The sequence below is a fragment of the Triticum aestivum genome, chromosome 1A (genome assembly GCF_018294505.1).
Source record: "Triticum aestivum cultivar Chinese Spring chromosome 1A, IWGSC CS RefSeq v2.1, whole genome shotgun sequence".
Taxonomy (NCBI): domain Eukaryota; kingdom Viridiplantae; phylum Streptophyta; class Magnoliopsida; order Poales; family Poaceae; genus Triticum; species Triticum aestivum.
In genome coordinates, this window is record NC_057794.1 from 521,197,861 (window position 1) to 521,212,061 (window position 14,201).

The 14,201-nt window shown below is 41.4% G+C and overlaps 1 protein-coding gene across 41 annotated transcripts; it reads right to left on the minus strand.

Moving 5' to 3' along the window:
- Positions 1–1,427: 1,427 nt before the first annotated feature.
- LOC123062452 (uncharacterized) lies at positions 1,428–13,909 on the minus strand. Of its 41 annotated transcripts, none has more exons than XR_006429763.1 (13): positions 13,603–13,900; positions 12,907–13,007; positions 12,344–12,432; positions 11,885–11,999; positions 11,622–11,719; positions 11,450–11,526; positions 11,222–11,326; positions 10,336–10,523; positions 10,068–10,241; positions 9,436–9,675; positions 8,942–9,039; positions 8,091–8,203; positions 6,407–6,714 (listed from the first exon to the last, which is right to left on the minus strand). XR_006429763.1 is itself a non-coding variant. In XM_044485980.1 (6 exons), the coding sequence occupies exons 1-6, from the start codon at positions 13,894–13,896 to the stop codon at positions 10,770–10,772; spliced, it is 726 nt and encodes a 241-aa protein (XP_044341915.1). In that variant the 5' UTR covers positions 13,897–13,909; the 3' UTR covers positions 10,530–10,769. The 41 variants fall into 41 exon arrangements, 1 of the variants encoding a protein (XP_044341915.1); XR_006429749.1 differs by having other exon boundaries at positions 11,450–11,536; XR_006429711.1 differs by lacking the exon at positions 11,885–11,999 and adding exons at positions 7,142–7,292; positions 7,398–7,505 and having other exon boundaries at positions 11,222–11,719; positions 13,603–13,901.
- Between the last annotated feature and the right edge of the window lie 292 nt (positions 13,910–14,201).

A 14,201-nucleotide genomic window follows, 5' to 3' on the forward strand; every position in this document is an offset into this window, starting at 1 on the left:
CATCCTAAAAGAGTAGAAAAGATGAGAAGTCAGAATGAGAAGAGTGAGTAGTGATCTAGGGCTTTAGCTTAGTGGTCGTGTCCTACAGTCAGCGTGTGCTCTGATACCATCTTGCAGCGACCAGACCTCAAACGGTCCAATCTCTGTGCTCCGGTGTCATCCCTGAGTCAGTAATACTGACATCACACAGTACTTGAAGGATTTATAACAGAGTAGCAATCACACACTTATTACATCGAGTGTCTCAAAAGAGAACTTATTACAATAAATATGGCATAAGGCCATCTAATAACGATAACATCGGAAGGTTTGGAAGATAAGTGAGTTCATCAACTCCAACGACATCACTGAGTATAGAACCACGACCTAAAAGCACCTTACCCATCATCGGAAAAGTCTGCAACATGAACGTTGCAGCCCGAAACGGGTCAGCACATGGAATATGCTGGCAATGTAACACATAAAGAGCAATGAAAGAATAAGGCTATACTACATGCATATTTGGCTGGTGGAAAGCTCTATGGTTACAGTTTTGCGTAAAGCCAATTTTTCCCTACTGCAAAGGAATAAATTTTATTTAACTATCATGGTGGTTGTTAAACATTGAGAGTGTAGACACGCTCTCAATCCCAATTAAACATCATCATTAAAAACCCAACAAATTAATTAGAGTAACATGATGATCTTCACATGATAATCCAAGTACTAGATACTCAAGATGTCCATAACCGGGGACACGGCTAACCATGATTAGTTTATACACTCTGCAGAGGTTTGCGCACTTTTCCCCACAAGACTCGATCTCCTCCGTTGGGATTCTCGCACTTTATGGTGTTTGAGAAACGGATGACCGAGACATAGTCTTTCAGAAGCGCTGGCACCTTACGATCGGGTAGACCGTTACACCTACTTTCCCCTACATCTGCTAGTCTACCACTGTAAGAGTTCGCACAACTTAATCAACTATGCTAGAGCCCATAATAGCTTGTGGCTGCACACGGAAGTTTCTAGTATGAATAATCTCATGATCCCTTTGAGCCTGGATGGCGGTCCAAAAGAAAAACAGGCAATCGCTGGAATACCTAGGTGCCTCAATCCACCCAGATGTGTGTTTAAGTTGCCACCTTAGATAAACCATTAATTTAACAATCTCACATCTATCATGGATACACTCACCCAATCCACGTCTACTAGCATAGCATGGCAATATAAGCAAACATAAAAGTAACTCCCAAGGGTTTGATAATAACACAGGTAATAGGTACTACCTCATCTACTTCCCAAAACCCACAATTTAATTAGATCCTAATCATGCAATGAGTGATGATTGATCTAATGCAATAAAACTGGGTAGTAGGAGGTATGATCAAAGTGTTACTTGCCTTGCTGATGATCCGCAAAACCTAGCGATTCGAAGTAGCAAGTGGCGCACTCCGGGTACTCTATCGCAAACAAACAAGCATATAATAAGTACTCAACTAATACACAGGTAAAACTCAAATAAGAGATCTAACCAGAAAGTTCAACTTAATAACTCCGGTTGGCAAAAAGAACCAAATAGAACGAAGCAACGAAAGACAAACGGCAAAAGAAACAAGCTTTGTTTACTATTCTGGATCTAGGTCAAATTTTACAGAGGCAAAAACTAGTTTGAGTTGGTTAAACGGAAAGAGGGTTTCGAGACGAAACTCCAGGCGCTTGAATCGCCTGATTCCGATAAACGAGCGAAAAGTTATACTAAAACGAAAATCGAATCAGAAATCGTGATCAGAAAAATCGTGGAATAAATCCGAGAAAAAGAAAAATGACGAACAGATTAACAAACGAACGTTCGTTATCTGGATCTAAACGATGAACATGTTCGCTAAAACAAACGAATGAGCGAACGCTCGCTAATTAACTAAACCGAAAAAACGATCTATCTAAAAACAGATCTAAAAAAACCGAACGGTTTTTCTAAAAAAACGACGGCGACGGCGGGTTCGACCTCATCGGCGGCGGCGGGGCTCCGGCGGCGGCGGGCGGCTGCGCGACAACGGCGGCGGCTGGGCTCGGGCGCGGCTTAGGGTTAGGGCGGTGGCGGCTTGGGCTGATTCGGGTCCCGGGGCGCGCTATATAAAGGCCCCCCTGAGGAGTCCGGGCCAAACACGGCCCGTAGTCGGTTCGCTCTTTTTTTAAAAAAATTATTATGCACAGAAAAACAATCAAAAGGAATACTAAACGGACTCCAAAAATCCCGAAATAAATTTTCGCCGGCTTCTAAAATCAAGTCGCACAGGATGAACATTTATTTGGGGCCTAAATGCAATTTTGAAAAACGCGCATTTTTCCTAAATTGAACTAAAATAGCAAATAAATCCAAAATAAAATCTTATTTGATTTTATTATTAAATCCTCAATATTTCTTTATTTTGGGAAAGTCATTTTATTCCCTCTCTCATATTTTTATAATAGAAATAATTGAAGATAAACTAAATAAAATCACATGATCCTATTTTCAAAATTTGAGAAAACCCAAATATGAAAATAACGAAATCCCCAACTCTCTCTGAGGGTCCTTGAGTTGCATAGAATTTCTAGGATCAACCAAAATGCAAATAAATATGATATGCAATGATGATCTAATGTATAATATTCCAAATTGAAAATTTGGGATGTTACAGTTGTGGGCGATGATTTGTTTAATTTGCTTACCGTTACTAGTCTTATCTTGATCCAGCGGCATTGTGGGATGAAGCAGCCCGGACCGACCTTACACGTACGCTTATGTGAGACTGGTTCCACCGACTGACATGCACTTCATGCATAAGGTGGCTAGCGGGTGTCAGTCTCTCCCACTTTAGTCGGATCGGATTTGATGAAAAGGGTCCTTATGAAGGGTAAATAGCAATTGGCATATCACCGTTGTGGTTTTGCATAGGTAAGAAACGCTCTTGCTAGAAACCCATAGCAGCCACGTAAAACATGCAACAACAATTAGATGACGTCTAACTTGTTTTTGCAGGGTATGGTATGTGATGTGATATGGCCAAAAGAATGTGATGAATGATATATGTGATGTATGAGATTGATCATATTCTTGTAATAGGAATCATGACTTGCATGTCGATGAGTATGACAACCAGCAGGAGCCATAGGAGTTGTCTTAATTTATTCATGACCTGCGTGTCAATGAAAACGCCATGTAATTACTTTACTTTATTGCTAACCGTTAGCCATAGTAGTAGAAGTAATAGTTGGCGAGGCAACTTCATGAAGACATGATGATGGAGATATGATGATGGAGATCATGGTGTCATGCCGGTGATGATGATGTTCATGCCGCGCCTCAAAGATGAAGATCAAAGGCGCAAGATGATATTGGCCATATCATGTCACTTTATGATTTGCATGTGATGTTTGTCATGTTTACATCTTATTTGCTTAGAACGACGGTAGCATAAATAAGATGATCCTTCACTAAAATTTCAAGAAAGTGTTCCCCCTAACTATGCACCGTTGCGAAGGTTCATTGTTTCGAAGCACCACGTGATGATTGGGTGTGATAGATTCTAACGTTCGAATACAACAGGTGTAAGCCAGATTTACACATGCAAAACACTTAGGTTAACTTGACGAGCCTAGCATGTACAGACATGGCCTCGGAACACAAGAGACTGAAAGGTCGAATATGAGTCGTATAGTAGATATGATCAACATGGAGATGTTCATCGTTGATGACTACTCTGTCTCACGTGATGTCACGGCCTAGTCGATTCGAATCATGTATCACTTAGATGAATAGAGGGATGTCTATCTGAGTGGGAGTTCATTGAATAATTTGATTAGATGAACTTAATTATCATGAACATAGTCTAAATTGTCTTTGCAAATTATGTTGTGGATTAATAGCTCGCGCTTTAGCTCTTTGTTTTAACTAGATGATACCCCCTGCGGGAATATATGCTAAAAACAAAAATAACTGAATGCTACTTCAAATAAATGTTCAGATAAGAAAACATTTTTGAGGAACCTATGTTCGGGAAAAGTATGAAGCATGAAGCACATATAGTAATATGCCTTCAGACCATGCTTAGTAGTAGAACACCGTTATCACATGGCAATACAAAAAATTAGCTGGTATAACTATCATAATATAGTACACTTCACACTGAATAAATCATTCATTTACCCGAAAAATTATGGTCCGAAGTATCAACAAAGGGACATACTATATAACTTGGCTACACTGATGACGCGAACTATAGTTGATTTGACACATCCTAGTAAACCAAGAAGGGTTCAAATGTTACAGCTATATTGTAGGCAGTATGTATTGGCAAATTACGCTTGGTGTTTGCCAAAATTTCAGTAGTTGTGAGTTATGACTTGTAAGCTTAGATAACAGCTTACCCACTAAAATCTTGATGTATGATTCTCATCATTCCCCTTGATCACCATATGTCTCGTAAATATAGAAACATGATTTATCTTACTAAGAGACATGCAAGGTTCAAACAAACACCAACAAAAGTGCGTGTGTTTCAAAAAATATCAGCAGGAATGCGGTAGCATAACAATCTCTTATTCTTGATTTCTATTTATTTTTCTATGTTATCGGACAAAAGGGAAGAAAATATGCATGGTAAAGATGAAGAATTATATCCTTGGGTGATCCTACATAAACACAATTCATAGTAACGTGAAGATACCAATAAATGACCAATCATTTTTTCATGATTCTTTATATGTAATTCTTTCTTGACCCTCATTCCGTTTGTACCTAATGAAGGCAAATCTACATGTAGAAGTACATATTTAATAAGTACATATCATATACTCGTAATAACATGATGTAACTGAAAGGAAAAACTAATTAAGTTTTACATGCAAGCAAGTAAATAACTATAGTAACAGTAACGTGCTAGTGTGGCACGGCACAAAACAACAAAAATCCACCCCCCTCGTGGAAAGCGAGAGTGGGAGAGTAGAAGAAGAAGATGGGTGAGAGAATAGGAAGAGGTGCGGCTCGCATATGTTCGCTTTCTCTGCTTCCTCGACCGTGGCTCCATGAAGAGCATGTAGCAGGCGGTACCATGAAGGCATACAGATCCGCAAAGAAAAATAATTGAAAATGCATGAAGTAGTAGAGCCTACTCAAATAATATGGCAACTAAAGGATTTGGAGGTCGAGAAAAAAGCATGAACGACCAGAGCTAGATCAAAAAATACACCAACAAAAATCTTGAAGGATAAAAAATAGACCTGCCACCAGTAGTACTTACTCAGAGAAGGAATTAATTCTTCTTATGTAATAACAATACAACGTCTCCAAGAGTTGAGTCATAGGGCGTTGTTCTATAATAAACAGGCTAATTGGGAGAGAGGAGGCGCACCAAATAATTGAGTGAAAACAGGGCGAGAGAAGGAGCAATAAATAATTGAGGGAACTGAACATGCAAAAGAAGAAGAAAAAAAGGCACCTTATGGTTGCCTTTGCTACAGCTTCAGCTATCGATCTGCAACGACGATCTGCCACGGCCTCGTCGGTAGAGCGCGTCAATTGGTCTGCACCGGCTTGCACACTGCCAGGTAAGTCAGCATACCTTAGCCACCCCCACTCTTGGCTCTCTGCAACCAACTAAATCCTCATCTTCTCGGGCAGGATCCGAGAGGTGTTGGAGGCGACCAAGCATAGGTAGCTGATGGCTGATGTGAGAGATGCATGGATTCGTAATAGGAGACACCACACTGATGTTGGAGAGGATGGGATTGATGCCCCTCCAATGTTGAAATTTAGCAGGGGCGAGGGGAAGTCATTCGAGAGCCGGCGGATTCGTTGCTTCTGGCAGCAGAGTCGTGGACTCGTGATAGAGATGGCCGGGGTTGGGCGCATCGATGGTGCGGGTAGCAGCGTTGTCCCGAGGCATCAGCTTCTCATCTTGACGGAGTATCTGACACTGACCGCTGCGCACCTGACGATGACCTGCAGCAGAGAAGCTCTATCCTAGTCGGCCAGAGGCGGTGGTGGGTGCTGCACCGGATCGCGCCCAAGGGCTTGTGCCAGAGCGGTGGGTAGTAGGGGCCCTGCCGGTGGTGCTTGGCTGGTGGTTGACAGCGACAGTGGCATATCGGTGGAGGTAGCGTTTTTTGGGGTAATAATATATATCGATTGAGGTAGCGATGATAGGGCAGCGTAACATGCAAGCAGATCAACCGATGGGCTTCACCTTTACTAGGGGCTGGGGCGCGCCTCTTGAGGAGGACCCTCTGCGGTGCTAGGTAGGTATCCGCCCCTTGGATTGCCTTTTTTTTCTAATTGGTGGCAGACATGCAGATATAGCTGAAAGCAGATTCAGTTTGAGGTGGCAATCAGTTGTATAGCTGGTTAAACTATGCATTTAGATGTATGTTAGCTGCTTCAAAATGAAGGGGACACAGTTTTTGATACTGGCATACATAATCGTACATTCTGTCCAAAAGTGGAGCCGCAGTTCAAAATAGGGTAAAGCTGAGTTAACAGCTCCGACAGGCGGCAGTGGCAGTCGCGGATGATCTATCTAAATCCGGTGAATGACGGCTTCTCAAAATAAAACAGACATTGCTGATGGCTCGACGACGCACTCCATGACAAGCTTGGCAAGGAAGAGGTTGTCAACAAGGAGGCGCTCCCTAAGCCCTTGAAACTGCAGTAAACCAGTGGAGCATCCACGAGCAGGCCTCCATCTTAAGTATCTGAAGAAAACACAAGCGGAAGCCAAATGAGTCCACACTATTTGATGGTTTACAAATGTTAGCAAAAACCAAAAGAAAAATTGGCCCACAACTTAACTATACATCTACAAAGAAGCATTTCATCCGCATCTGAAACTTAAGAAAGATCTACTGACCAACGACCAATAGTTTCTGATCCTTTCATTAACAAAAATAATAGGCGTTTTTATACAATATATAAGTGCTGGTTGCTGCTAAGTAATATGCATCTTTTTTAAGATGCACACTCCAACATGTTGGACTATACTTAATGGTTACCGAGATGGAACAATGCAGACTGATCATGAACAAACAAAAGATAGGTAACTAAGAAGATGCCAAGATCGTGAGCTAGTTGTGTGTACATATGATAGAGAGAGATGGTACATTCATGAGCAAGCTGAGCGACCTTTGCCTCTCCTGAGGACGGAGCCGAGCTTCTCTACTGCCCGCGCACACTAATCCATCTAGGTAATACACAAAGCCAGGTTTGGGAGCGGCATGCCTTGCGTCCTTCAGTGGTGCACCTCTTGAGTGTTTATACGTGTGCACCTGTCTTGCTTATGAACATTCATGTATAGGGAACATAAACAAGAGCCATACATTGGTAAATTTAAACCTTCTGCTCCATAGAGATACAAAGGAAGATAAAAAGAGCTCCCTACACGAGGTTGGTGGCAGCGGATCTCGACTGGAGGAGGTGTTGGGCGACAAGCGACCTTGTCGTGCTCCGATCTAGGTAGAGTGGTCGCCAGGCACGCCAGCTGGCATTTCTTCGTCCGCCGAACGTAACATAACAAATGACAATAAACTGAAACTAAGGAGCTGTTCGGGATCTCTCTGCTCTGCAACTCCGCTGCGGAGCGGAGCGGCATGCAGTTATATTTTGGTGAGCTGCTAACAGGGTGCTCCGTGAGCTCCGCTCCCTAGCGAAGGAGTAGAGGGTTGCCGAACACAGCTTGAAACATAGAATTGTAACTAAGTAGCTTAAATAGAGTGAACAACATATGGGAAATCAAATGCATGAAATGATTGCACACGGAGAGAATTTGTTGATTTAAATATGTCATCAGTATATTAGTTGGTTGTCAATCTTCTGAGGGAAAAGATGTTGGCAGAGGTTGGTCTTGCTTTCATTCGTCATCAAGATTTTTCTCAAGGAAAATTTTGAGACCCCCCACATTCTAGTTGTTTAAGCTGAACTACTTGCACTTGTTTTGTATTTAACTGCCTAATGCTATCTCTACTGCAGCAACTTCTCTTAAAAATTGATTCTCAACATAAATTACATGTTATAATGCTAGCCACTACATCACTAAACAAAGTACGCTTGTGCAGGGTTTAATTTTTGCATGTACCTTGTAGTTACGAAGGAAGTAGCTGAAGCAAATAATGTTGAGTATCTTCATCGGCTCGTTCACATGACTTGGGTGGTAGATGTACACGGGAAGCTTGATGATCCTGAAATGAACTTGAGCCAGCCGTGGAAAGATGAGTTTGTCATAAAAAATAATATGAAGATGCCATATGTATACATATGGGCACTATCTCTGATTCAGAATAAAGATCAAAGATAGCAGACGTCAACATGGATATGCATGCATTTCCAAGGGAGCAGACGAGTAAAGGCACCTCATCTGATCTACCACTATCTGCTACACTAATTTGTAGTACCATGTAAACCCAGCGATTCAGGCAACTAAGACCGTGAGAGACTGAGAACCGCGACAAATGAAGCCACGCTGTTTTGTCAAGTTAGCACAACCATATCCAATGTAATCCGAAGTATCAAATAAATTCCGGGATGCCACTTTCACAACCGATCTAGGGAATGTAATTAAGCTTCAGTATATTGAAAAACAATTCAGGCAACCACAACATCTCATATAAGAACAATAAAATTAATTGGTCAGCAGACCTTAATGAAATACATCTTGTGTAATATCTAGCAGGCACGTAACAAGTAGCGCTTGCCCAATCTCTCTGCAAAAGAATAATTATCTGGGAAAGTATTTTTTAAAAATAGTCTTTGAAGGCAAGTATCTTTGATGGCTAATATAATCTGGGCATTGTTTGTTGCGCTACATTACAATTTTTCTTAGACAATATGAAGATGTTCAACAATATCCGATGAACTATATATAGATCATTTTGTTAAGTCAACCTTTCGATACAACAACAGCAAGGGCCTAAGCGGGGAAGTATTCACCTGGCTTGCAACACCGGTGGAGCCGAGCATGCCAAGGCATCCAGGACGCTAGTCCCTGGTCCAAGTCTGACCAGGACTGCTAGCAAACTCCCAAAGACCTGGAGATTATTGATGAGGATCAAAAGTAAGAAATATATCCATCAGTAAAAGGCCCAAACAACTTCCTCCTATGCAGTATTGCACCATTATTATTATCTGCAGGGAAAGAGCTAGAGTTATTGTAAATATCTCATGTCTTATGTTCTCATGTAAATGGAGACCTCACAGATCACAATTGCATACATACACATCTTGATTAAACAGTGAGCCAATGCGATGACCTCTTTGATTGGTAGGGTAAGTTCTTTGATTAATAGGATATGATTAGGTAGAAGTCAACATATGGTCTAATTTTTGTAGTTACCAGTAACTTGGAAGATATCTCAGAAGCACCTAATCTGTTGGCACTAATTTAGAAGCAATAAAGAGATAATTACATAGATATGGGCGAGCACCTAAAGAACGGCGTCACAGATGTTCCCCTTCACAACCTCCTCGAGGTTCATGTTGTCCAGCTAATCATGGACGAGGAGCCCATTGACGACGGGCGCCAGGTGCTTGAGTGTGTGCAGCGCGAGGTTGACGTATGCCGCCTGCGCGAGCTTGTAGCAGCTCTCCACGCCCATCGCCTCATCGTCCAGGACCTTAATCTTAGACATGGCTGCTTCTCCCTCCTTTACTCCATGTATGATGATCTGAATGGGAAGTAACAATCAAAATGGCATCTAATATTTACGTATTCAGGAGGTAAATGCAGAGTTAAAGACAAAGTCCATCCATGATGATCTGAATGTTCTTTCAAAAAAATGATGGATCTGAATGGGAAGTAACAATTAAAATGGCATCTAATATTTATGTATTAAGGAGGTGAATGTAGAGTTAAAGACAAAGTCCATCCATGATGATCTGAATGGAAAGTAACAATCAAAATGGCATCTAATTTATGTATTCAGGAGGTAAATGCAGAATTAAAGACAAAGTCCATCCATGATGATCTGAATGGGAAGTAACAATCAAAATGGCATCTAATATTTATGTATTCAGGAGGTAATGCACAATTAAAGCCAGTCGTAGCATGGATACTTACTTTCACCTGATCATGTATGGCATCTCTCTCAGCCACTATATCTTCCATTTTAGCTTGCTTAGCAACATTGGAACTGACCCTCGGTCTGGTTTTTTCAAGGGTCTTAATTTCTTTGACCAGTCACCTCTCCTCGTCTAAATATATGCTCTCATGACTTATGTGTTGATTCAATCTCTTGATCCAGGAAGAATGAAAGGAGAAAATGCAAAAAAAAAAAAATCAGAATTCCAAATGAGAAGAGGTAGAGTTATCAAAGGGCTGATCATACCTCATGCTCAAGCTCTTCAACAGAAGAGCACAAGCCTGCACTCTCTGCTCACATAACATTATTTTGGGCATGGAACTCGCCTAAACACTTCCTGAAAGTTTTTATCTCCTCCATCTTCTCGTTAAAAGCCTAATTATATTGCCTGTTCTCAGCACTCAACGACCTTAGAGAACAGCGGCACGCTGAATCTGCAGGGAAGTGTGAAGTTTCATCACTATACTTAAAGCAGGCACATTGATCCACTGGTTGTCTACTTCAACGGAACACGTGCATGGAGGGTGAAAAGAACAATATAGTCAGACAATTGCTCATAAATCAAATATAGAAAGAGCTAGATGGACATACTGTGTCCAGAATACATATACCCTCCTGTTAAAAAAAGAATGCAGACCCTACCTCATCTAAGAAGAATGCCAACAAATCTTGAAATAAAATCAAGCGTACAAGCCTGCACAAAAACAATCAATATGCAATACGAGTAACATTTGATTACAGATTTCACGCGATGTACCAATGTGCAGTGAATTCAATATATCCTATGAATAAGGAATTGCCTTTTTTAGGGAAAAATGCTTAACAATACCCATCTAGGCCACAAGGTCAAGCAAACTTAACATTTAACTTGGGATGCAAAGCCACGTATAGCTGCCAATAAAATTGTGCTATACTAAATGAATATTGACTTTTGCAGGAGCTTCACTAAATAAATGTAAGCAAAATGAATCTTAAAAAATAGTTGTGCAAATTATAACAACTCCCAAGAGAGCAAACAATCAGTGCTTTGTCTATGGATTTAGATCTGGAAGAACCTGCAACAACTATATGAAAGAAGAATACAACAGCTCATCTTCTCTGAACACAAAACCACACCGACGTCAGGTCATACCAGTTACTGAAGAAAGCTTCAGGGCATCATCAACTGCAGTAGCATCGACTGAGATATGCCTCTGCTTGTGCTGCGGTATGCCCAAAACCTGCCTCTGAACCAAAGCTGATCCTCCAACAGAGCCCCCGGAATCACAACACCATCATTACATAGCTTGGTTAACTAATCTGAGAAGATCTTTGACAGGGTAAAACGAAAATGAATAATCTGAAAGCTAGCACAATTTACCTAGATGAAGTATGCAAAGCACGACAGCCCCTAAAGTCGTTGCCGTCGGCCAGGCCTTGCATGAACCCGCTACTTCGCTGAGATACACTGAGCTGGGACAATTCGGTCTGAAATAAAATATTATGGCTACGGAGGATTCAGAAGGCAAGAAATTTGCTTTCTTCCAACATACATGGTCTGCTGAACTAAACTTCGTTTCAGCGGGCTTTGACAAAAATCTGTAACTGCAAACATCAAACTTGTGTGCCCATCCTACATCAAACTTTAAACCTGCCGGATTAAATATTTCAGGTTAGGCTCAGATCAGTGTACTTTATGAGTGTTAAGTGTAATTTCTAAATAGCAGAGAAACCATAACATCTAACCACAACCCAGCATCTTGTACAAGCTAACATCAAATCTGAAAGAGGAAATGTCGACAACAGGTGACGGTACCATGATCCACGACTGAGCAAAGTTATCTATAATCCTCGGTGAACATCATAAATTAGGATCAACAAAGCTGACAAACTAAGAGTAACTTTATAATCTATAATCCACACCAAAATTCCTGCATATAATCCGAACAATAAAGTAAATAAAATGGTGTAACTTGGTTCTTAATTTATCTAAAAGCAGAAAATGCTAGAGAATTTGGCAGTCAGGTTATATAGCAGCAATCATCTAAATTAAATAACTCAACAGCAAAACTGTGCTACTGTCAGATCACTAATATTTTGTTTGTGTTACAACATGAAGGATGCTTTTCTACTCTAGAGGGCATGTTAATTGTGTACTGGTGTGCTCTCAAAATTACTTATAAGAATTAGAAGAAGTTTGCACAGGAAATATATTCTCATTAATGGTGTTTTCCCAGGAACGACAAAGTAAATAGACGAACAGAAGAGAGCTCACCCTGCATAAACGTGAACGGTACAGCCATGGGAACGACAACCACAAGGCCTGTAAATCAGTAGCAGATAACACCACAATGTACCATGGATCTGTAAAGTATAATACCTATTAAAAAGGTAAGAAATTCCAGGAAATGGTAACAGACAAATTAATACAAATAAACTGTCAGCTTTCTAATTTTCAGGTCTCAGCAGCTAAAGGCACATCCTAAATATATCAATGAGTAATTGCTAGGATGTTTCACACACAAATTGAGCTAAAATTATACCTACCCTACCTTTACTACATGCTCTCACTTCACCGCTTCATATACTGGACACTAAACTATTCAAACATCTAGCATAATATTGGCATTCACTTGTATGCCAATCAGATTTGATTGCAAATAATTTTATCTTCCATCTCCTTAATGGATTTTCAACAACAGAGCTTTCTCCTGTTATATGCCTCAAAAAGTAACAACAACAAAAATAATTTTCTGAACGCGAACACATTCAGATAAGAAAAAAATGAGGCATCATATAACAGTATAAATGTGCTTCAGTGTCACTGAAAAATATTACCTTCCATCGCTTGATTTTGCCCAGCAGTGAAAGCCATTGAAGATACAATATGTCTGAATCAACCGAATATAGCAATAATTCAGTTCAATGTGGGAATATACCTGCAGAAAAGAATTTAGCAGCCAAATATAAATGGCAATCTCAAATTAGTTTATAAATATGCAAGGCACCTCCCTATCTATCGGTTGTTTTTTTTTTCTGAATCTGCGCCTATCAAGTGTGTCCTCTGAATAAACAGACATCTCAGGGCTCTCCGAACTATATTGTACGGTGCTAATGAATCTAATGCTTACAGGTAGGGTCAATTAATGAAACAAGTAAAACCATGTTTGCATAAACAGGTATAACCCACGAAACAGTTCCTCTCGAAGCTTATTGTTCTCTTGAAAAACAAAATTCTTCTTCCAGCACCGAGCAGAGCAGAGCACATCAGATCTCGGTTGCTCGACAGAAACCAAGACGAAATTGTGCCCACGCAAGAGCGCAGCTCGAATCGTAGACAAGAGGATAAGGAGGCCCCCGGTCAGATCGGAACCGAATGGACTGCCCTGCCGTTCGTCAGCGCATCAACTCAGGGAGAGAGAGGCCGAATCCCCTCAACATATTATCCAACTATCCAGGAAGCAGAGAGGATGGATGGGTGGATGGATGAATGGACGAGTGGATTCGAGAAGTGGGAGGAAGGTGCAGGGGTACCTTCTTGTAGGTCAACGGGGAGGCGAGGCAGTAGACGCAGTTGGTGCGCCGGCGACAGCGCAGCTCCTCCTCGCCGGCCGGCGCGTGCAGTGTTCTGCCTCCAGTCTCCGCCGCCAGTGGGTCTGAGAGAGAAGGGGAGAGGGAGGAGAAAGGAGGTGTCGTACGTGAGGAGGAGAAGAGGGTTGGAGCGGGGCGGGCGTATCTGGCGACCTCCTTCCTCTCTCTTTCTTCTGGACGAAAGAAACAACCAGTGCGGTGGGGCAGCGACGAAGCCAATCGCGCGCCTGTTCTCATCTCCTCGCGCAACCGTCCAAATCCTACGTGGACATCGCGAGCCGGCGGCCCTGATGCATATCTTATTGTTTTGGATGGGCTTCTACACTAACGCATCAGCCACGGGAAGACGAAAGGGTGACCAGAGTTGAATACAATTTGTTGACAAAATGAAAAATAAAATAATTGCTGAGATGGCACTGTTGCTGAGGTGGACATGTTGCATGTCAAGAGAAATAAGATAGTGGGGATCAACTATTTAGGTATTATAGATACGTTCCTAGAGAAAGACTAAGTTGAAAGATATTGTAAGCAATTGTGCGGAC

What these genes read in the sequence shown, in the direction of transcription:
- LOC123062452 (XM_044485980.1), bottom strand. Translation starts at nt 13,896, where the DNA reads ATGAGAACAGGCGCGCGATTGGCTTCGTCGCTGCCCCACCGCACTGGT. An exon ending in GCAAAATCAAGCGATGGAAG is followed by an intron (nt 12,449 to 12,906) that starts GTAATATTTTTC and finishes CCTTTTTAATAG; the next exon opens with GTATTATACTTTACAGATCC. An exon ending in ACCGTTCACGTTTATGCAGG is followed by an intron (nt 11,557 to 12,343) that starts GTGAGCTCTCTT and finishes ATTTTATTTCAG; the next exon opens with ACCGAATTGTCCCAGCTCAG.